The sequence below is a fragment of the Drosophila elegans genome, unplaced genomic scaffold (genome assembly GCF_018152505.1).
Source record: "Drosophila elegans isolate 14027-0461.03 unplaced genomic scaffold, ASM1815250v1 contig_149, whole genome shotgun sequence".
Taxonomy (NCBI): domain Eukaryota; kingdom Metazoa; phylum Arthropoda; class Insecta; order Diptera; family Drosophilidae; genus Drosophila; species Drosophila elegans.
Window position 1 is genome coordinate 2898279 of NW_024545513.1, and position 18986 is coordinate 2917264.

Sequence of the window (18986 nt, forward strand, 5' to 3'; positions counted from 1 at the left end):
GCTGGGATTTAAGTCCTTTTCGTCTTTAACTGTTTAACAGTAAGATGTTCTGTCATAAAAGTAATTGTTTTCTAGAAAAATGGAAAAAAAAATGAATATTATCCTCTGAAAACAAAAATCTTTAGAATGATTACTATATTCTTTGTTTTTCTACCATTTTTTTAACTTATACAATTTTTCAAAAAATTTTCCCAATCAGCATAGGCAAACCCCATGAATTAAGTGATAGTACCAAGTGATACCAATGTATCACACATAAATTAACCCTTATTATCTCTAATATATTTAGATCTTAACTAACAGCTATGAGACTTTGTGCCTATTTAGACAGACTTTGCACCAGAAGATAACCTGCAATTCGCCTATCTAACAATTGTTTCTAATGGATTGCGGACCTTGCTAATGGATCAATCGGAAATTGCGACCACAGACAGATTCAGATTTACGAGGCAGTCATATACCGGGGGCCGTAAAGTTCCAACAATTCCAACTGATAAGCCGGAAACAATGGGTTGGGTCGGAAAAAAAAGAGGTTTATCGGTAGCTTATCGGGGGTCGATAAGCGGGGGCCTAACCATTTTCTTTGCACAATCTGCATTGGGGTGCTCAGTCACGTAAAATAGGCCAAGCGCTGAGCAACATTCAACCTTTTTCAGTTGAGGATTAAGATTTGTTAACGATCCATAGTCGTTTTATCAAATATCCACAATATTTTTGGAGCGCAACTTCTTAAGCACAAAAAACATGGTCGTTCTTTTAATCCTCGGTCTGGTCTCTGCGATCCTAATGACCCTGGTGTTCGGGGCTCTCAAGCTATTGGGTCTGAAACCGCCATTAATTTTCGACAAATACCCACTGAAAGGTATCTTCTATCGGGTGAAGTTTTGGCTCGCTTTATTGGTCCTTCGACGCTTGAGATACCGCATCTATCGAAGGAACGAGGAGTTGCTGGGATCCGAGGAACATCTGGCTAAAATCGACAGACCCCAGGAGCTGGGCAACGATCCCAAGAGCTACGACGTGGTCAGCTTTATGGCTGCCAATGAGGAGGGACAGAAACTGATGGTTACTTTGGAGAGAAGAAGACGTGGAGTCCTAAAGGCAGCCTTGTACCTATGGCTTCCAGGGAGGGGCTTGTTTAGTTCCCCCAATCTCCCCGATATGATATATTTCACCACCGAAGACGGAGAAGAGGGCCACGAGTTCCGGGGTGGAGGCTTCCATGTTTATCAGGAGGAATCAATGAAAGTTTGGCGGATTAAATATGAGGGTGTATTGAAGAGCCAAAGAGATTCAGTAGAGGCAATACCAGTAGACTTGGACCTACGCTTCAAGAGCTCCTCCGCTGAACACTTCGACTACAACCGGGATCTGAGTTCATCCTTGATAGCCGACTCCATAGCCAGAGAGGCCTGGAACGAGAAGTTCTACAGTCTGATTAGAAGTGTCAATCATATTGTGGAAAAGCGAACCCACTACGAACAGAATGGCGAACTTTCGGGAAAGATCGTCTTCAAGGGTGAGGAGATCGCCCTCAAAATGCTGGGCTTTCGTGATCACAGTTTCGGAACCGAGCGTTGTCTGAGTTCCATTAACCGATATGTCTACTTCGCCTTGTTTCTGGATGATGGCAGCAGCATGGTAGTGGGAAATCTCAGCCAGCCCTCCTTTTTCCTGTCCTCTTTAAAAGTGGGCTACGTCTGCAGTCCCTCGGGAAAGTATCAACCTCTGACTTTCAGTAATTTTGAGCTGTACTCCTACGGCGAAAAGGGAATCCCGCCCCAGCATCAGAACTTCATTGTGCGCACCGAGGAGAAGGAGTATCTCATCCAGATCCAAGTGGAGGGATCTGCAGTGCGGTATGTGGGCGGAGATTGGGAGTCCAAGGTGTTCAATCAGTTTGTGGCCTGTACGGTCAATGGGGTCACTGGTCAAGGACACGCCGAGTTCCTGTATCGCAACAAGGGGGGCAGGCCGGAGGCTATATCCTCTAGAGACCCCAGCTGGTACCAGAACATCAAGCGCTTCGAAAGAAGCCTCTCTTTACTGGACGAGCAGGAGGATGGGGATTTCATTTTCTAGAAATCCGTGGGACCAATTAAGTCATTTTTGTTTTTAGTCTTAAGTTTTTGTATGGGGAGTATATAAAAATAAAGTTAATTTATGTAACTAAGAGTTTTTAATGAACTTGGATTGCAAGTTTTCAAAAAACAAGCTATTTAAAATGTTTTTTTTTTACTTTTACAAAGTAATTGTTAAGTATGGATATTTATTTGGAATAGTATGCTTAAATTGATGTAGATAACAAAACAAATAATTGCTTGCATAACCTGGCAACTCATATGTCCCAAGCCGTATCATACTATTTTTATATAAAACTACAATCAATTTCAATACATTTGAAGTGGCTAGCTGAGGCAATCTCTAAATCCAAACACAGCCAATTAAATCATTCACAGAATGCCGCAAACAAGAGTACCAAGCGAAGGCCATTGGGTGCAGCTGCAATCGAATCGGAGGTGCTACCTAATAGATTACCAAATCAGTTGGCGAGTTGGACCCCCCGGCTAAGAATGGAGAACATTTCAATTGGTCGTAGATTAATCGTCAATAAATTAGCATGCGACCAAACAGGCAAAATCGGGCAACGGATAAGATTGGGCAAGTGTGTTCGGTTTTTTTCTCAATAAATAATGGCCTATCGTTTGGTTTATATGGCTGCTCAAAGACAACGGGCTTACTTACCGCCTTAACGCCCCAGAGCAGGTGTAAAGTAGCCAGGTGTCTCAGATAGGACTCGTTTAGATCGGCAGGTATCTATAATTAAATATATGAAATGAAGTCCCCATCATGGATAAGAAGATTATTTTTTCTGTTAAATTCCGACCTGCCGCAATGTCAATTTATGATTTGCCGATAAGTCTCGGCCAATAAATATATCCCATATCTGTACTTATACTCATATGCCATCGATTAGTTATTCATCGACCGATTTAGCATTTTAAAAAATTATTAAGAAAATAGACCCGAAATTACAAACCAACGTTTAAAAGCATTTCGTAAGAATTTAAATAGGATTTATGTAAATCCTTTAAAAATAATACTAAGATTTCCAGATTTTCAATTATCTATCGTACTAAATTTGATAATTTTGTAGGTCAGCTACTCCGAATAATCATTCTTGTCCTCGAAATTGAAATAGGAGCCTTTGTTTTGTAAATACTGCACGTTTTACAATTAAAAATTATTATTTCACAATATTTGAATTTAAAATGCTTAAATGGTAAGTGATTCACTACTAATTTTAGTTTTTGATCAACTTCATTTTAGTTTGGTCAAAATCAATACAATAACGTTCACCTTTGACTTAGGGCTACTTGAATATGCTAGTGTAGTACTCCTCCTCCAGATCGTACAAATCCATGGCCATTTCGTCCCGCAGTTTCATAAGCTTTTTGTCGCACTCGCTTTGCGTGTTTCTAAACAATTGCGAATTGTTTGTGATGGCCTCGTTCACAGAGTGGAAATCGTTGAGGATAAGGTACTGCTTGAGGTCGGCCACTAGCTTCATCAGGGACTCGCCGGCGCGAACTGGAATATGGAATATCAGGATAAGAGTCTTACAGTTGCAGTCACAGTAATAGTAGGTGACCAAAACATACCTATACGGTCTAGGACAACTTTTCTTTTAAATTATCATGGTTAATTGACATGATTTTAGTGTTTGAAGCAAAATTAAAACTGTTAAAATACATTAAAAATGATTTTTCAATAAACTTGTAGTTAATAATTTGTTGAAAATTTAATTTATTTTAATCTGCACTTTTTATTGAAATAAAAAGGCTTTAAATAACATCTAATCTTTTTTCTTAAAAAATAGTTTTTTATTTTTTTTTTTATACATTTTTTGTAGTTTATCTAGATTTCCATTGTTTCCATGTTTTAAACAAATTTACCTATGTTAAATGTTGATTTTTATATATTTTACCCATTTGGTTTAAAGTATAAGCTTTACGAAAATACATGAAAAAAAATTCGAAAACATTTTAAGCTACTATTATTTTGACCCCAAATGTATAAGACTAGATTGTAAAGGATTTTAGTGGCTTACCCATATTGGCTGCGCGGACCTGCATTTCCAGAGCATCCTGTTCGCACTGCGTGGTCTTGGAAATCTGACTGTGACTTTCACGGCGCGCCAGCTTCAGAATTTCTGGAGGGGAGCGGGATCAGAGTATTATTTATATACTTCATGGAAAACTAATAACTTTTACCCTCAAAGTTCTCCAGCATGCTGCGAACGTCGTCTTTTAACCGCGCATTGTATGACTTTAGGAGCGCCTCCTTTGATTGCGGCAATATCGTTGTCCTGGAACCGCTGGCCATTATGCTGGTGATCCTCTGCCGCCTTTTTTTTTTAATTCATCTAAATTAACTTTACAATTTATAAAATTTTCGTTTATTTTGTGCAAAACGCCGCTATTTTTTTGTTTATTTTGTTTCTTAGTGATGGGCTCTCTCGAAAAACTATCGGTGGTTTCACACTTTGTTATCGATAGTCACTACTTCACTTTTTATGAATATATATAAAAATAATTTTATAAAATAATCATTTATTTTGTTCAACAATAAATTAAAACAACAACTATTTTGTAGGAATTGCTCTTAAGTATTATTATTCATATATATATAACAGTTAAAAAGTCACAAAAGTTGAGATTCTTCCGCATATTTTGAATGGCGCAATTACTTACAACCGACTACTAGCAATCGATAGTTGAGTATCTTTCCACCAATAGTGACCGGTGCTGCCAGACCACAAAACCCGATTAGACGCGCATTAAACCGGCACTGCCAAATCAAAAACCCAATTAGACGCGCGAATGTTTCTTTAAGTTGTGAATTTTGTTAAGTATTGCAAAATAAGTGTTACAATAAGGATGGAAACGCGTCTGGAAGTGCGCCTGCGGGAGCCCAATCCGTTGTTCACCCGCTGGCTGGAACGCTGGCTGCGGGAAGCGGAGCGGCGGCAGCAAAAGTCGCAGTTCAAATTGCGCCAGGCACTGGAGGCCCTAAAAAGTTACCCATTGCCCTTGTCCAGTGGACGGGATTGCTCGATTCTGCGCGGATTTGGAGGCACCCTTTGCCAACTGATCGACGAGGAGTTGCGCCAGCACCGGGGCTTACAATTGGTGGTCCGCGAGGAGGCGCCTGTGGCGCAGCAGCACTACGAGCAGCAGGTGCAGCAAGTGATCCGCCAGGTGCAGGAGCACCAGAAACGCCAGGACAAAAAGTCGAAACCCCGAAAGCCCACGAAGAAGGAACTGCTGGAGCAGGCAGCCCTGGAGGAGCGGGAACGCGTTGTAGAGATGCAACTGGGTGGATTCCAATTGCTGCTTCTGGTGGACACCCAGGAGACGAGTGGCAAAAACAAGCGGGTTCTGGACCAAACGCGGGGCTACCTGGAATCCCTGGGGGCCCGCCATGAGGTGCGTCGTCTCACCATCGGCGACTTCCTTTGGATAGCCCAGGATGCACAGGGCAATGAACTGGTTCTGCCTTATATCGTGGAACGCAAGCGCATGGACGACCTGGCCTCAAGTATACGCGATGGTCGCTTTCACGAACAAAAGCACCGGCTGCAGCAGAGCGGGCTGGAGAACATCATCTACCTGGTGGAGGACTATGGGGACAACGAGCAGTTGGGCCTGCCACTGGACTCCCTGCAGCAGGCTCTGGCCAATGCCCGGATACAAACTGGTGTCCAGGTGGTGCGCACCGAGAATCACTATCGATCCATGAGCTATTTGGCTGCGATGAGTCGTTCCCTGGGTCAGATTTTCGCCAGCAAGCGGCTGTACAGCGTGCAGCGCGGGACACTGGACAAATCCACCTGCGTGCTCACCGATTCTCGCCTGGGATTGCTCAAATTCCGTGCCCTTTACGAGGATTCCGCCAAGAATGCCCAGCTCACAGTGCGCGAGGTCTTTGTGCAACAGCTGCTGCAGCTGCATTCCCTCTCCCTCGACCGGGCCATGTCGATTGTGGAGCGATATCCCACGCCGCGCTGCCTGCTGGAGGCCTACGCTGAGTGTCCAGATGCCAAACAGGCCAGCCTGCTCCTCGCGAGGATCCCCTGCGGTCCCCTGGAACGTCCGCTGGGCGAGAAGCCAAGCCAGTGCCTGCACGAATTCTACACCACGCACTTTCGTTAGGATTAGCAATTGATTTAATGGACATATCTAAAGTTATATACACAGGTTTATACATAAAGTGTGTGAGAGAGAGAGAGAGCATACGATTTGGACTAAGGTTCCCCCGTTGGACATTGACATTGAATAGTGTGATCTAGTCTAAGCCAAAAATGTACAAGTCAGCCGCCTAGATGTTGCGGAAGTGTCGGATGGCCAGGTCCACCGGCAGTTCGAAGTCGAATCGGGATAGAGCGTCGATGGAGCGCAGCGAATCCCGGAATCCCGTGCGGGCCACATAGCTGTTGGCCGAGTAGTACGTGTCCACCAGCTCGTGGCAGCTGAGGATCAAGTTCAGCCACTCCACCAGAAGACGTGAGCTGTTTGTGACAAGAAAAAGGCGGTTTGAGTGAAAGAAGTAAGACCACAAGATCATAGGGGTTTAAGTCTACCTCCTCTGCTTTAAAGCTTACAAACACAAGATATACATTACATATAAATATTGGAAAGGAGAATTAAGACTGTTGTATCTTAAATATTTATTTTAAATTAAATGTTTTTGGGCATAAGATTCGCCATATCAATTCATTTTACTTAAAAAACTTTTAAATTTTGGATAAAAAGTTGGCCGAATCAATATGTTATATATATTTAACTAATATTGAATTAAGCATTTAAAAAAATCAATGTTAATTTTAGTAAAGTAATGTATATATATACTTCGAAACTTGAGTTTATATTCATTAAATTTTTTGAAAAGGTGTTTAGAAAGTTTAACTATAACTATAAACATTTTACTGATAAAGACGTTATTAAAAAACCGATTGCACTTTAAATGTGAATATGGGTAATGCCCTAAATTATACTTTTTATAAAAAAATGTTAAAGAAATAAACTATTGCATAGTTTAAGGCCTGCCATTCATACCTTAAAGACTTCAAAACTTGAAATAATTTGAAACTGTGTTGTGGTTTCTCGAGAATATGGGTAAATACCGAAACTGTGTAATTATATATTTATGCACCTATATAATTGCACAGTTTTGTAATAGAAGACCTTGATGACTAACTCTGTTTTGATTTCCCAGCCTTCGCGGACAACACATATTACTCACTTGAGTCCGGCGCAGACGAAGGCCTTGAAGTGGGCGTTGTTGCTGCGCTTGTAGGGCCGGTGCATGGCCAAAATCATGCCCACAGCGCTGAGCAAACTCTGTTTGGCGGTCACCGCCTGGGCGTCCACGATGTCCAGCTGAAAGCTCTGCGACAACTTACGCGCTGGCGTATTGTTGTACTCCTCGCCGTGCTTCAACCTGTAGTAGGCCAACACCAATTCCCAGGCATGCATGGCCCTGCCCAGGCCGAGCAATTGCTGCGATCGCGAGTCTCCGCTACCACCATCTGCCGTCGTGGCGATCAGTGGGGATTGGGAGCCAGGATGCAGACACCTCATGAAGGGCACCATCAAACTGGAGGCAGCCGATTCGGCTGGGATGCGCAGACCATGTTGGATTAGCTGCTGCAACGTGCGGGCAAAGTTCTTGCGCACCACCGTCGTCAATTCGCGACCAATGGTGGCTATCGAATCGCCGCGCATGTGTGCCATCCGCCGGCTCTTGCCCCCCGGCTCCTTCTCCCACTCGAAGTTGGAGTAGCTGATGTCCTCGTCGGAGTCGGAGGATATGGCTCCGCCGGCCGCATACGGAGCCAGCTCGTGCCCAGTTGGCACTGCTCGCCGGCATCGAGGCGGCATGGTGGTCAGCGCTCCGTTCTGCGAATTGATCACCACCGGATGACCAGCTGCCGAGGAGGAGGAGGTGGACTCCGCCTGCTGCTGACGCAGGGCCCGCTTGATATTGGCCAACTTCTCGCGATCGCAGCTCAAAGTGGCAGCCAGTGCGGCCACCTCCTGAATGTCCACCTCCAGCTGGGCACGCAGATCCCTGAAGTGAGTGAAGCATCAATGTCAGGTTGGTTTTCATTGTTAATGTGGTGGTGGAATTGAATAGATCTAACCATTATATATTAAATAAACTTCAAGGACACTAACCCAAACTTCTCAACTGCTTGAGCCACTTGCTTTACAATTCCCAAATGGCCGAAAGCCACTAGACATTTGTCTGTTCTAAAATTGATCATAAACTTAACAGATAGTAAACCAAAACTGCTAAGGCATTTGTTTACTATATATCAATGCCAAATGTTCATATTCGTCTGTCCGTTTGTCCGCGTCTAAGCAAACTAGTCATTTAAACAGTTTTGGAGTTATATGCTGCATACTTTCCCGTTTTGGTAGCCTGAATACCAAGCCTAATCCAAATTAATACTTTTTCCTCCTTTTTATGTCACCGATAAGATTGAGGAAAGTCAACAATATTAATATTAAGTTTTTTCTTCATCGCTAATCCAAATGAACTCTACTCTACTGTATTGGATTGCAATTTTGAGCATCTATGCTGCAAAATTTTAACTAGAATTTGAATACCCTCTACGAGGATATAAGTTGATCTTACCCCCAGTGGTTGCCCTTGTGCGTCTTCTTCAGCGAGTTCTGCTGGAATTCGTCGTGGCTGCGTGGCTTCGCCAGATGCGTGCTGGCGAACATCTGCATGAGGATCGAGGCCTTGTCGAGCAGACCGTGTGCCTTGCTGTGCAGGCTCTCGTTCGGGGAGTGGTTGTGGGAACTCGGTCCTCCTGTGGACTGTGAAGAAGGCGGCGGAGTTGGAGTGTTGGCCATGGCTACGGCTGCTGGGGCAGAAATCGCAGCTGCCTGCGAACTGCGTGCCGTCTGTTTGGCTGCATAGCTATTGTAGGCCCCGGAGAGGAGCTTCAATCGATCACCGACGGATCCCTCGACAGCATCGCACTGCAGGAAGGCTATGAAGCGCTCCAGGTCGGTGATCTGCGTCTTCAGCTGGGCCACCAGTTGCTCCTTCATCTTGAGCGGACCCACAAACTCGCCGATGGCATTGTCGACTTGGTGCCTCAGCTGTTCCGTGCTCAGGGCCGGCAGCTCGTGCTGCTCCACCTGGAGATTGAGCTTTGAACGCAGCTCGTCCAGTATGAACTTTTGCTTCTCGAGCAGTACATGCTGCGGCAGAATGCCTGGCTCTCCAGCTTCGTAGGCAATCTGTTCGAGTTCCGTGAGCTGAGATTTCAGTTGCTTGATCAGCTGGCTATCGTTGTTGCCAGCCTCCGGCTCCTTGGATTCCTTGGGCTGCACTGCCTCCGGAATGCCCTGGAAGGCAAAGTCCTCGAGGTCGCGCAGCAGCTGATCCCGCTCCTCCGTCGGCGCCTCCACAATCTGGCGAACCCGCAGCTGGACGTGGGCGAAGTGGGAGGTCAGGGCCAGCAGCGAGCTGGTGAGCAGCTCCTGCTCCTCCTCGATGCTTCGCAGGCGAGCCAGCTCGCTGCCCGTTTCGGACTTTTCCCCGTTTCCCGGCTCCATCAGTTCGCAATCCACGCCCGAACTGGCGCTATTCGCATCATCGTAGTTGGCACCCAAAGGGGACCAGCGTTCGCTAAGTAGTTCCTGCTGCTCCTGGTCCTGCTCGACCTCCACTTCCACTTCCTCCTCCTGCTCTTCTTGCTCCTCCTCCTCATCTTCTGGAGAAACAGCACCAGCTGGCAGCTGCTGGCCTTCGGACGAATCCTTGGGCTCGTGGGGCCCGTGGGCATCCTGCAACTCTGACATTTTCATTTCCATATGGAAACACTGCACGAGGGGTATTTGCTTGTTTTATTTTGCCCTCCGCTTTTTTCCGTGTTTTCAAATGCTCTCGAGAAAAATCAATCGCTGGCTTGTGTTCCGCTTTCTGTGCCAGCTGGCCCAGCTCCCCTTGCTCTCTCTTTCGAGAAAGTTTTGGGTACCAACGGAATATATGTTGGTTGAAAGACGATGAGCGCGCTGCCAAGGTTTCTGACGCACTGCCATTTTCTCCCGAGGTTTTGCATTCAGGTTTCTCGGTTGTTTGGGGGTGGAAATTGTAGCTTTAAGTTGCTTTCGATGAGCTTCACTATGGGTTGTTATCCTAAATGATTGCACAGCTTTTATACTTTCATAGCATTCGAACACTTAGGGTTTTCCTTTTGAAATTCCGCTTTCGGGTTCAAAGGAATAGATTTTAAGGGCTTATACCTTTTCAACTCTTTATAAATTGTCCTTAAAAAAAGCTTTTCTTCTCTTAATGTTGTTTACCTTTCTGCAAAATCATCTCATTATTAATTTTTTATATGGACTTCTTTTCTTTTTCGATGATATACTTTAAAGTTATAATGTCAATAAAATAGATGTTGTTACTTGTGAGGGATCCTAGTGACAGCTTTTGAAAAATGTGTTCTTCCTTCTTTAAGCAACAACTATAAGGGTTATGAGTTTTGTTAGATTCTGCCTTGTTTTAATTAAAAAGAAAACGTTCTTGACTTGGGTGACCTTTATCTAGAAGATAGTGTGTTACTTAAGCTTTTGAGAATGGTTTAAAAGCGTTTTCAAACTGTAAGGAATATAACGTATACATATATCATATAAGTTTAACTTCGCTTTTGGGCAACGCTAAAGTCATCTGAACTTAAGTAAGATCCTGATAAACTTGAATTTTTACAAAGCTTTGTTCTTAACTTGGACACAGAGCTAAGTGAGAGCTTAAAAGCTTAGTCTCAGCTAAGCTCAACAGCTTCTCACCACTCCCCTTAAAGCTCGTCCCAAAGTTGTCCGAAAGTCCCGAATTGTCCACTCAACTCAAGGGGCGGGGACTCATGAATCAATGACAATTATGACCTACATTACCAGCGTATGAAACGTTGACCGCAAAGGGGAAAACACGCGTATGTCCCCTGCACACCTCCAAAAATATGAAGTGAAATCCCCTGCCATCAACGACTGCTTCCTGATAAGAAGCTGGCGGAGATTAAACCGCAGCAAACAGCTCTGCGGTCTGGTTCCCCTGGCGCTGACAAGGCACCTTATCAACTACCGGCTGATGATGGGACCGATAAGTCTGTCAAGTGTCTGACACAGCAACCATGGCGGTCATTTTGGGGTCACCCCGCAAAACAAGCCGAATCAGGCACTCAGGCGACAGTTTGAAAGGTGTTTTATTATTACTTTTTAAAGAAATAAACACCTTAATTCTGTTTCTTTAAGAAGAACAAAAGTCAATTTTCTGCTTTATAGAAATGTAATGTGTTTACAAAAAAATAATATCAGTAAGATTTTATGAAGTGACACATTCTGAAATGGTGCTTTATTATTCTTTTTTAAGAAATAAACACGTAATTTATATAAAAAGCTTTATTGCATTTGCCTTGATATATATAATATAATTTAGGCTTTAGAAAACGTTGTAGCCATTAGTAGGACAATAGGGCGAGGGTGTGAAATCTTTAAAAAAAAAAGTAGAAGCAGATTCTCTTTAATAGCAAATAAAAGTAAAAAATTTTGTAAATATAGGAATATAACTCAGGCTTTAAGGAAAACGATATCAATTAGCAAGGTATTATGAAGATGAGGCTGTTAAATCTTAAAACAAGGAAATAGAAGATTGTTATTAGTCTATGTATATGAATCTGAAAGGCATTAAATTAGCTTTTTAACTATTCTTGTCGCAAATATTGATGTTGATTTCTTTGTAGTAAATATAAGTGCAAACAGATATTGTCATTTGCAAAGAAAGGCAGTCAGGTCAATTGATAATGCTTAAAGTATTTGCTGTTAAGTGTATGTCTCTTATTCGTGTTTTTCATTTGAAATACTAAAAGTTTCCGTACCCATTGGTGTAAAACACTTACATATGTTTAAGAGTGGTTACAGCTTATTTATTATAAAAAAAATGTATTTATAAGTGATGGGAAGTAATGTAGTAAAGTAATTTATCGAGGCGTCAAATTATGCTTGCCACCATCGATGGGAAACAGTGCTCCGGTGGTGAAACTGGCCTTGGAGCTGGCCAAAAATGCCACGGCCTCGGCGACTTCGGTGACATCGCCCACACGGCCCATGGGATGCGATTGGATGGCCCGCTGGAGCATGCCATTATACTCCTCGTCGACGATGCCGATGTTCTTGTGGATATTGGTAACCACAAAGCCGGGATTCACCGAATTCACGCGCACACCTTGCGGTGCCATTTCGAGGGCCACTATTTTGGTGAACTGATCGAGGGCCGCCTTCGAGACGCCATAACTCAAAGCACCGGCAAATGGACGAATGCCCGCACAGCTGCTCACATTGACCACGGCTCCCTTGGTCTTGAGGAGATGCGGCAGCACCGCCTTCGTTAGCAGAATAACACCACGAAGATTGGTATTCAGCACCGAATCGAACTCCGAGATGTCCAGATCGATGAGGCCACCTTTGCCCAGGATGCCGGCATTGTTCACCAGCACATCGATGCGTCCAAACTTGGCCAATGTCTGCTGGACAATCGCCTCCGCATCCTTGGTCACATCGGCCACCACAATCTCCGCCTGCGTGCCCTTTAAGTTATTCTTCGTGGCCTCCAGATTGGCCACATTGCGGCCGACCAGCGCCAAAGTGGCACCTTCGCGGGCCAAAACCTGGGCAATGGCGGCTCCAATGCCGCTGCTGGCTCCCGTCACGATCACCACCTTGTTGCTGAGACTCATCTTGGACGACTGGTGATCGGTTCTCCTCCGCAGCTGGTATTTATGGACGCACCGATAAGATTACACCTGCACCTAGGGAAAAAATAATGTGTTATCTGTGATTACCGGAAAAAAAAATGGAAAAGTTTCACATGTTAGAGAGAGGGAGTTTTATTAAGACCATGATTTGTTTGTTTTGTTTTATTTTTAAAGAGATTTATTGTTGATTTTCAAGATGCCGTAAAATTTGCTAATATGAATTATTAAAATGCTTAAAAATACATACATAACTTTACCCATTTGAATTATTGATTTCGAAGTAACATACTCATAATAAGAATTTTTAAAACGCTTCAAAAACCCATCTGTACTCTTTACCCATTTAAATTTGATTTGGTCTTGATTAAGCTCTGAACAAAAAAATATAAAAAAATAGAAAAAAATTAGAAACCCTAAGATCCTTTTAATCCGTTAGTTAAAATGTTTTAAAATGCTTTATCAATTTAATTAATTTGGGTTAATTAAGAGTCTGATTTATTTGTATATTAGCTATTTTTAAGTTTTTGGTCTCACAATTCAATTTTAAAATCCAATTCTTGCCAATTCTCTCTTTTATTTCAATCAATATCGCGTCATGTTGCTCAAATGATGTAAATAAGATTGTTAATGCTGATTTTCGTGCCAGATTTATAGTTTTCTCAAAGCTAAGATGAGGAAAATTCAACATTAAGTTATGAAGTGCTGAAGATATTTTCGATATTTTTATAAATTTATTTTCTAGCAGTGTGAGCGTGACGTTGGTTGTCCGTTGCTCTCCGGAAAGACAACCTGTAGAGGTTCACCTTGGGTCTGCGAGGGTCTTTATCGATGCTCTAGCATCGCATTAGCAGCGGCCTCCGACTTGGGGTTTTAAAAGTCAGCGAGGAGCCGAAAGTTTTTAATTAAAACTTTCCGTCGTGGCTTGTTCTTGTCGCTGATTTCAAGCATTTGTGAAATCATTCTAGCCATATCGCTGGAAGTCGAGCCTCCAAACGTTGAAACTTCGAGTTGAGCGAGCCGCTCCGTTGTCAGATAATTAGCATTTCCATTTGGGTTGAGTGCACGCTCGTATATCAACGCCTCCAAGCGAAGATAAGGCTCTCAGCTCTCGGGGTCTCGGGGTCTCCAGCTGGAGGACATTGGGAGCGATTATGGTACAGTGGAAGTTCAGTAACTCAAACCACCATTATGTGTCCGCAGATAAATGGCAAAATGGCCATTTGAGATGTCCAGGATAGCACAAACCACTTAATTTATTTCAACTTAAAGACTTGGTTGGCTTAGGGCGGCATTTTCGTTTCCGTTTCCATTTCCATTTCGGTTTCGATGAAAGAAGAAGTCGCACTGTAAATATATATAGTATAGAGGAATTTCGGCCCTTTGGTCTAATTAGACTGGTGTTTTTGGCACTAATCGTTTTCCTTGTTAAGCGATTCTCTCTGGTTCGCCAATTACTCAAAACCTATGACTGAGTGGATTAATTAATTAAAATGGCAAAGCAATGCAGCAGGCCCAGTGGCAAAACAAATTTATATTATTCCCTAAAACCTATTTTCATGCCTATCATTTGCATTTAAGTATTGTTTGTTGTTGTTGCATTTAAGTGCTTTAAATTCTTGAATTTAAGATGAAAAGGATTTGTGTTTACGAAGCATGATTTATTTAATGATTTTAATCAATAACACTGTCGAATCGAAGGGGGCCAAGTGTTTGTGTCTTCATTTTCACCATCGCTGAACGAGGGGATACTCCAGCCTCGAGTCCTTGAATCCAAACTCAATTTGTCCGGGGCGGAATGTCACAATCTTATACTGGCAAGCGTGATAATTCCGGGCTGTCATTTTCTCCGAGCCCCGCCTGCATTTCCTGCTTGACTTCTTGTGCACTCACTTTTAACGCCAACTCAGTGGCAGGACATCAGAGGGCAGAGCAGAAAACAGGAATCAGGAATCACAGCCAGCTATTCCCCACTACCAACCAACTCAAGGATGCATTGATAAGTGCCAGCGGTTTATGGAAATTGATGGAGAGAAATTCATGTAATTGACAAGCGAAACGAAATTGCATACAAATTGCTTAATCCTAGAAACTTTCAATCTAAAATAAATTAACTTTTAATTAAGCCAAGGCTAAAAGGACAACAAACAAAAAAAAATGGGAAAAGAAAGGCAATCGAATCTTGAAATATCCTTGCAGATTGAATTGTTTTGAGCAATGACCTTAAAATTCAGCTTGCTATTGCTTTAATTAATAAGCAATAATAAAAAAAAGGTTTAAATTAATATGTAATCAGAACAAGAGTGTAATAAATTTGGGCACGAAAAACTAAGCTAAGAACTAAGTTAAATACTATGTACAGTGCAGTGCAATGAAATCTGAGTTGGAAACTATGTAGTTACGGCAGTTCACTTCAAAGCAGCCTTATTTTTCAGCGGCAAAAAGGCGGCCATCAGACAGCCAGCTGTAAAGAAAAAAAAAGCGAGGAACGATTAGGAATCAGCATGGCAAAAACATTTCATTTAAGCAACTTACCCAGCATAAACGAACTGATCATCAAGAACGGGGGCACACAGCCCAATCCCATCAATGCCGGGAAAAAAATGTTGCCCAACAGCGAACCCAGACGACCGAACATCATTTCCAGCGAGACAATCATTGTCCTTAATGGATTTAAAATAACCAATAAGAAATATAAATTACGAAATAGTACAAAACAACCACTCACCTGAGTGAAGTGGGAAAGAGATTTACTGAGGCACTGATCACCGAAGTGGCCGATATGCTGCCCATGGTCACAAAAAGCGAAGCAATCGCCACTGTGGATATCGCTGAATTGGACCAGTACATCATAATGGAACAGCAGCCGGCTATGAAGAGTCCCATGGCTAAAATTTCAAATAAAAAGTATAAAAGTTATATTGAATCTCTTCTTTGATCGTTTTGGAATATTTTGATTTAATACATGTGAGGTAGTGTTGGATCTAGGTTTAGTGTTTTTAGGATCTAGGTTAGGTACAATGTATTTGCGCATATAAGTACATAGTTAAGGTAAAAGATACAATTTTTTTGTAAATATAGTTAAGGCTAAAGGTACAAAAAAAAGTAAAAAACACATATTTTAAATAACATTTTTAAAAATGTAATCAAAAATCTTTAGCCTCAAAGGTAGCCTCATATTTTTTAAACTAGATTAGGTAAAGGTACAACAAATTGTAACAAGGTACAAGTATCTAGGTATCTCCAAGTTGTTTTTTTGCATATTTGCGAAAATAAAACAAGACTGAACTATAGTATTGAAATATTAGAACATAGTATATTCTTCTTAAAAATTAAAATCTTTATCTAGGTAAGGCTAAAGGTAGTCTCATATTTTTAAAATTAGATAAGGTAAAGGTGCCAAAAACTATAACTAGGTACAAGTAGTTAGGTACACCCCAACACTCAATAAGAGTAGGCTTCTTTAAAATCGGTCAATGGGTCAAGTTATGAGCTCTAAAATGAAACTTAAATTCTTACTCATGATACGCTTGACGCCAACCAGATTAACTAAGAATCCAGCCAGCATATATGCCACAAATCCAGCACCAGCCACGATCAGATTGTTGGTGTATGTGGAGGCGGTGATATTCACATGGCACTCGACATCGGGATCATTTCGAGTGGCTGCCTCCAGTTGGTTTTGGGTACGATTTACACTGTACTCCAGAATACTGCATATGCTCGTCGACTCCGACTGTCCGTCCATCAACTGTTCGTACTCGTTGATCGAAGCAAATAGTTGTGGCAGCCACAAACGCATAGTGTTCTGCCTAAAAAGGGAGATTATTTAACTATTAACATGTATGGATTGTATAGAATTAAATTTAATATAACAAGATGACCAATTTAATGATTTTTCATTTATTTTGGACCGAATATGAAATATTGAAAATGTCAAAACGATTATTTATTGAGGTTTAACTCACCCCAATAGCACGCAGAAATTGAGCAAGTACACCCAAAGAGATAGGCCCAAGTAGGGCTTAGTGAAAAGTGGACGAAGCTGGGTGAAACCCGATCGCAGCGAGCTCTTCTTAGAATCCTGACTCTCTGGATCCTGGGCCTCACCACTTTCGATTGGCAGTTTGATTTCTGTGGGCACACTCTTTCCCTCCTTGTGCTTTTTCACTGGAACGGTTACTTCATTGGCCAGCATTTTTATCTGTTAGGAAGTTTTTGATTCGGGATTAGTTATTAGTGATCAACGCTAAACACTTTTTACATACTGGAAACGAGTCCTTGGGCTTTCGCGAGTTGAGATGGTAGATGAATTTGAAGGCATCCATGGCCTCCTGATTGCGTCCCTTGGACATGAGAAACTTTGGGCTCTCGGGAAAGAAAAAGAATAGCACAAAGCTCAGGAGACTGGGTAACGCTGTGATGGCAACGAAAATTTGCCATGATGTCACTGAAAACGAAAATTAGGTTATTTGATAAATTTTTGTATTCTTTTTCCCATTTGCTTTTTTGGCTTTGCTAAATTCGCAATTTTTTTTATACATTTTTTTTTTATAAATTTTTTTTTATTACTAAATCAGTACTTAGTTCCTTTTGATTTGCTTAATTGTCTAATATTTAATATTTGTTATGGTGTCTGGAGCACCTGTTTGGTAACTTTACTATTTGTATACACCAACTTTCTCTGCTTAATAAACTTGATCTATGTCATAAAGTGTGTTGGCTTTTGTCAAACCTATCGTTTGTTTTTATTTTATTGTTACTTTTGCTAATTCACTTGATCTAAATCATTAAAGTCGCCTATATTTAGATAGCTATAACAACTTGAACGGCGCGTGGAGTTAATGAATCGTCTGACTGATTGCTACCATTTGGGAAGGGGCCTTCCGTATCATCAGCTGCTCTCTCTTATCACTTATCAGTTATCACCGCCTATCGCTGACCTTTCCACAATTAAACACGGGTAGTAACACGCTTTAGCAACTTGACTTGACTTACGCGACAAAGTCCAGATGTGGAGGCTCCACGTTTGGGGCAATATCAGCATGGCCAAGCCGGGCAGCGTTAGCGTGGCAATGGAAAACATAATGCCCACCACCATCATGATGCGCTGACGATGCTGCCGTCCATGTAGTTCCGTCAAATAGGCCATTAGCACGGCGAAGGGACCACTCATGCTATGTGATGTGTGACACATCGAGATCATCTCTGTTTATGGCATTACTGAGATTAGCTACCACTCACCAGAAGCCTCCCAAGTACTTAAAGACCATCAGCTGGATTCGATTTTGACTGAGGGCGCCGCCCAACACGCAAAACGTATCGGCGGCATAGCCCACGATCAGGAGATTCCTTCTGCCCTTCGTGTCGGCCAGGTAGCCCCACATCACCGCCGAACTGATCATGCCCGCATACGTGATGGCATTCAGGATGCCCTTGTCCAGCAGGCTCAACTTGAGGTCACACTCGGCGCTGGGCAGGATGTAGGACATGGTGGATGTTTCGTAGACGGTGCCCATTGCCGCTGGAACGGCTGCGACCAGCAGCAGGATGTTGAACATCCCAAAGCCAGCTGAATCGATGGCTGTCTCAAAATCCGCCGCCGCCGACGCCGCTGCATCTTCCTGCTGCTCTGGAATCTTGGGCAACTTGCTTTCCGATTCTCGGGACTCTCGAGATTCACTCATTGTGGTGAAGCTTTGTGCTCGGATCGCCTTTGCCAACTGAACTTGAGGCGTTGGACGGTTACGTTATATCTTTCAGTCAGCGCTGGGGCCTCAAATCATTTCTGTTTGACAATGGCCGAGAGAAAAAACAAGCGATGCTGATGCAGATTGCGAAAATCTAGAGACTTAGGATTACCCTGCGACATAAAGAGTCCATTGGGCAAGCAGTTGAAGTTTTTATTCCTCAACCAAAATTATTAGTAAACTTTCTAATTAGTCAGTTGGCAGATTCCGATTACCCTGCATAAGAAGCTATTGGCGAGGAGTCGCAAAACCCACATCTTTAAGATGGTAACCTCTCCTCAAAACCTCCATTTCGAAAAGGTGATCCCTACAAAACTTCCTTTTCAAAAAGGTGGCCCCGGCAGTTGACCTTTCATCCATCAACCCCACACCGTTTTTGTGGCAGGCATAAAAACAATTAAGCGCCT

The 18986-nt window shown here is 42.7% G+C and overlaps 6 protein-coding genes across 7 annotated transcripts; 2 read left to right on the plus strand and 4 right to left on the minus strand.

Moving 5' to 3' along the window:
* The first annotated feature begins 620 nt into the window (after window positions 1-620).
* Window positions 621-2169, plus strand: LOC108137344. Its single transcript, XM_017258981.2, has one exon. The coding sequence runs from the start codon at window positions 745-747 to the stop codon at window positions 2080-2082; it is 1338 nt and encodes a 445-aa protein (XP_017114470.1). The 5' UTR covers window positions 621-744; the 3' UTR covers window positions 2083-2169.
* A 1133-nt stretch (window positions 2170-3302) lies between these two features.
* LOC108137250 (mediator of RNA polymerase II transcription subunit 22) lies at window positions 3303-4496 on the minus strand. Of its 2 annotated transcripts, XM_017258834.2 has the most exons (4): window positions 4275-4496; window positions 4112-4213; window positions 3663-3741; window positions 3478-3591 (listed from the first exon to the last, which is right to left on the minus strand). In XM_017258834.2, exons 1-3 carry the CDS (start codon window positions 4384-4386, stop codon window positions 3689-3691), a joined length of 267 nt encoding a protein of 88 aa, XP_017114323.1. In that variant the 5' UTR covers window positions 4387-4496; the 3' UTR covers window positions 3478-3591; window positions 3663-3688. The 2 variants fall into 2 exon arrangements, with proteins under 2 accessions (XP_017114322.1, XP_017114323.1); XM_017258833.2 differs by lacking the exon at window positions 3663-3741 and having other exon boundaries at window positions 3303-3591.
* A 319-nt stretch (window positions 4497-4815) lies between these two features.
* On the plus strand, window positions 4816-6243 carry LOC108137320 (crossover junction endonuclease MUS81). The gene has a single exon (XM_017258945.2). It carries the CDS (start codon window positions 4941-4943, stop codon window positions 6213-6215), a length of 1275 nt encoding a protein of 424 aa, XP_017114434.1. The 5' UTR covers window positions 4816-4940; the 3' UTR covers window positions 6216-6243.
* On the minus strand, window positions 6239-10106 carry LOC108137318 (RUN domain-containing protein 1). The gene is made up of 3 exons (XM_017258944.1): window positions 8704-10106; window positions 7306-8133; window positions 6239-6571 (listed from the first exon to the last, which is right to left on the minus strand). Exons 1-3 carry the CDS (start codon window positions 9894-9896, stop codon window positions 6382-6384), a joined length of 2211 nt encoding a protein of 736 aa, XP_017114433.1. The 5' UTR covers window positions 9897-10106; the 3' UTR covers window positions 6239-6381.
* A 1876-nt stretch (window positions 10107-11982) lies between these two features.
* Window positions 11983-12827, minus strand: LOC108137341 (3-oxoacyl-[acyl-carrier-protein] reductase FabG). Its single transcript, XM_017258978.2, has one exon. The coding sequence runs from the start codon at window positions 12812-12814 to the stop codon at window positions 12059-12061; it is 756 nt and encodes a 251-aa protein (XP_017114467.1). The 5' UTR covers window positions 12815-12827; the 3' UTR covers window positions 11983-12058.
* Window positions 12828-14853: 2026 nt separating this feature from the next.
* LOC108137343 (synaptic vesicle glycoprotein 2B) lies at window positions 14854-18548 on the minus strand. The gene is made up of 8 exons (XM_017258980.2): window positions 18074-18548; window positions 17828-18006; window positions 17098-17279; window positions 16798-17033; window positions 16349-16641; window positions 15558-15717; window positions 15365-15492; window positions 14854-15293 (listed from the first exon to the last, which is right to left on the minus strand). The coding sequence occupies exons 1-8, from the start codon at window positions 18514-18516 to the stop codon at window positions 15238-15240; spliced, it is 1677 nt and encodes a 558-aa protein (XP_017114469.1). The 5' UTR covers window positions 18517-18548; the 3' UTR covers window positions 14854-15237.
* Window positions 18549-18986: the final 438 nt, after the last annotated feature.

What these genes read in the sequence shown, in the direction of transcription:
- LOC108137341 (XM_017258978.2), bottom strand. Translation starts at nt 12,814, where the DNA reads ATGAGTCTCAGCAACAAGGTGGTGATCGTGACGGGAGCCAGCAGCGGC.
- LOC108137343 (XM_017258980.2), bottom strand. Translation starts at nt 18,516, where the DNA reads ATGAGTGAATCTCGAGAGTCCCGAGAATCGGAAAGCAAGTTGCCCAAG. An exon ending in CCACATCTGGACTTTGTCGC is followed by an intron (nt 17,280 to 17,827) that starts GTAAGTCAAGTC and finishes TTTCGTTTTCAG; the next exon opens with TGACATCATGGCAAATTTTC. An exon ending in AATTTCTGCGTGCTATTGGG is followed by an intron (nt 16,642 to 16,797) that starts GTGAGTTAAACC and finishes CTCCCTTTTTAG; the next exon opens with GCAGAACACTATGCGTTTGT.
- LOC108137344 (XM_017258981.2), top strand. Translation starts at nt 745, where the DNA reads ATGGTCGTTCTTTTAATCCTCGGTCTGGTCTCTGCGATCCTAATGACC.
- LOC108137320 (XM_017258945.2), top strand. Translation starts at nt 4,941, where the DNA reads ATGGAAACGCGTCTGGAAGTGCGCCTGCGGGAGCCCAATCCGTTGTTC.
- LOC108137250 (XM_017258833.2), bottom strand. Translation starts at nt 4,386, where the DNA reads ATGGCCAGCGGTTCCAGGACAACGATATTGCCGCAATCAAAGGAGGCG. An exon ending in CATGCTGGAGAACTTTGAGG is followed by an intron (nt 4,214 to 4,274) that starts GTAAAAGTTATT and finishes GCTCCCCTCCAG; the next exon opens with AAATTCTGAAGCTGGCGCGC. An exon ending in GGTCCGCGCAGCCAATATGG is followed by an intron (nt 3,592 to 4,111) that starts GTAAGCCACTAA and finishes TCCATATTCCAG; the next exon opens with TTCGCGCCGGCGAGTCCCTG.
- LOC108137318 (XM_017258944.1), bottom strand. Translation starts at nt 9,896, where the DNA reads ATGGAAATGAAAATGTCAGAGTTGCAGGATGCCCACGGGCCCCACGAG. An exon ending in CACAAGGGCAACCACTGGGG is followed by an intron (nt 8,134 to 8,703) that starts GTAAGATCAACT and finishes CACTCACTTCAG; the next exon opens with GGATCTGCGTGCCCAGCTGG. An exon ending in TTCGTCTGCGCCGGACTCAA is followed by an intron (nt 6,572 to 7,305) that starts GTGAGTAATATG and finishes TGTCACAAACAG; the next exon opens with CTCACGTCTTCTGGTGGAGT.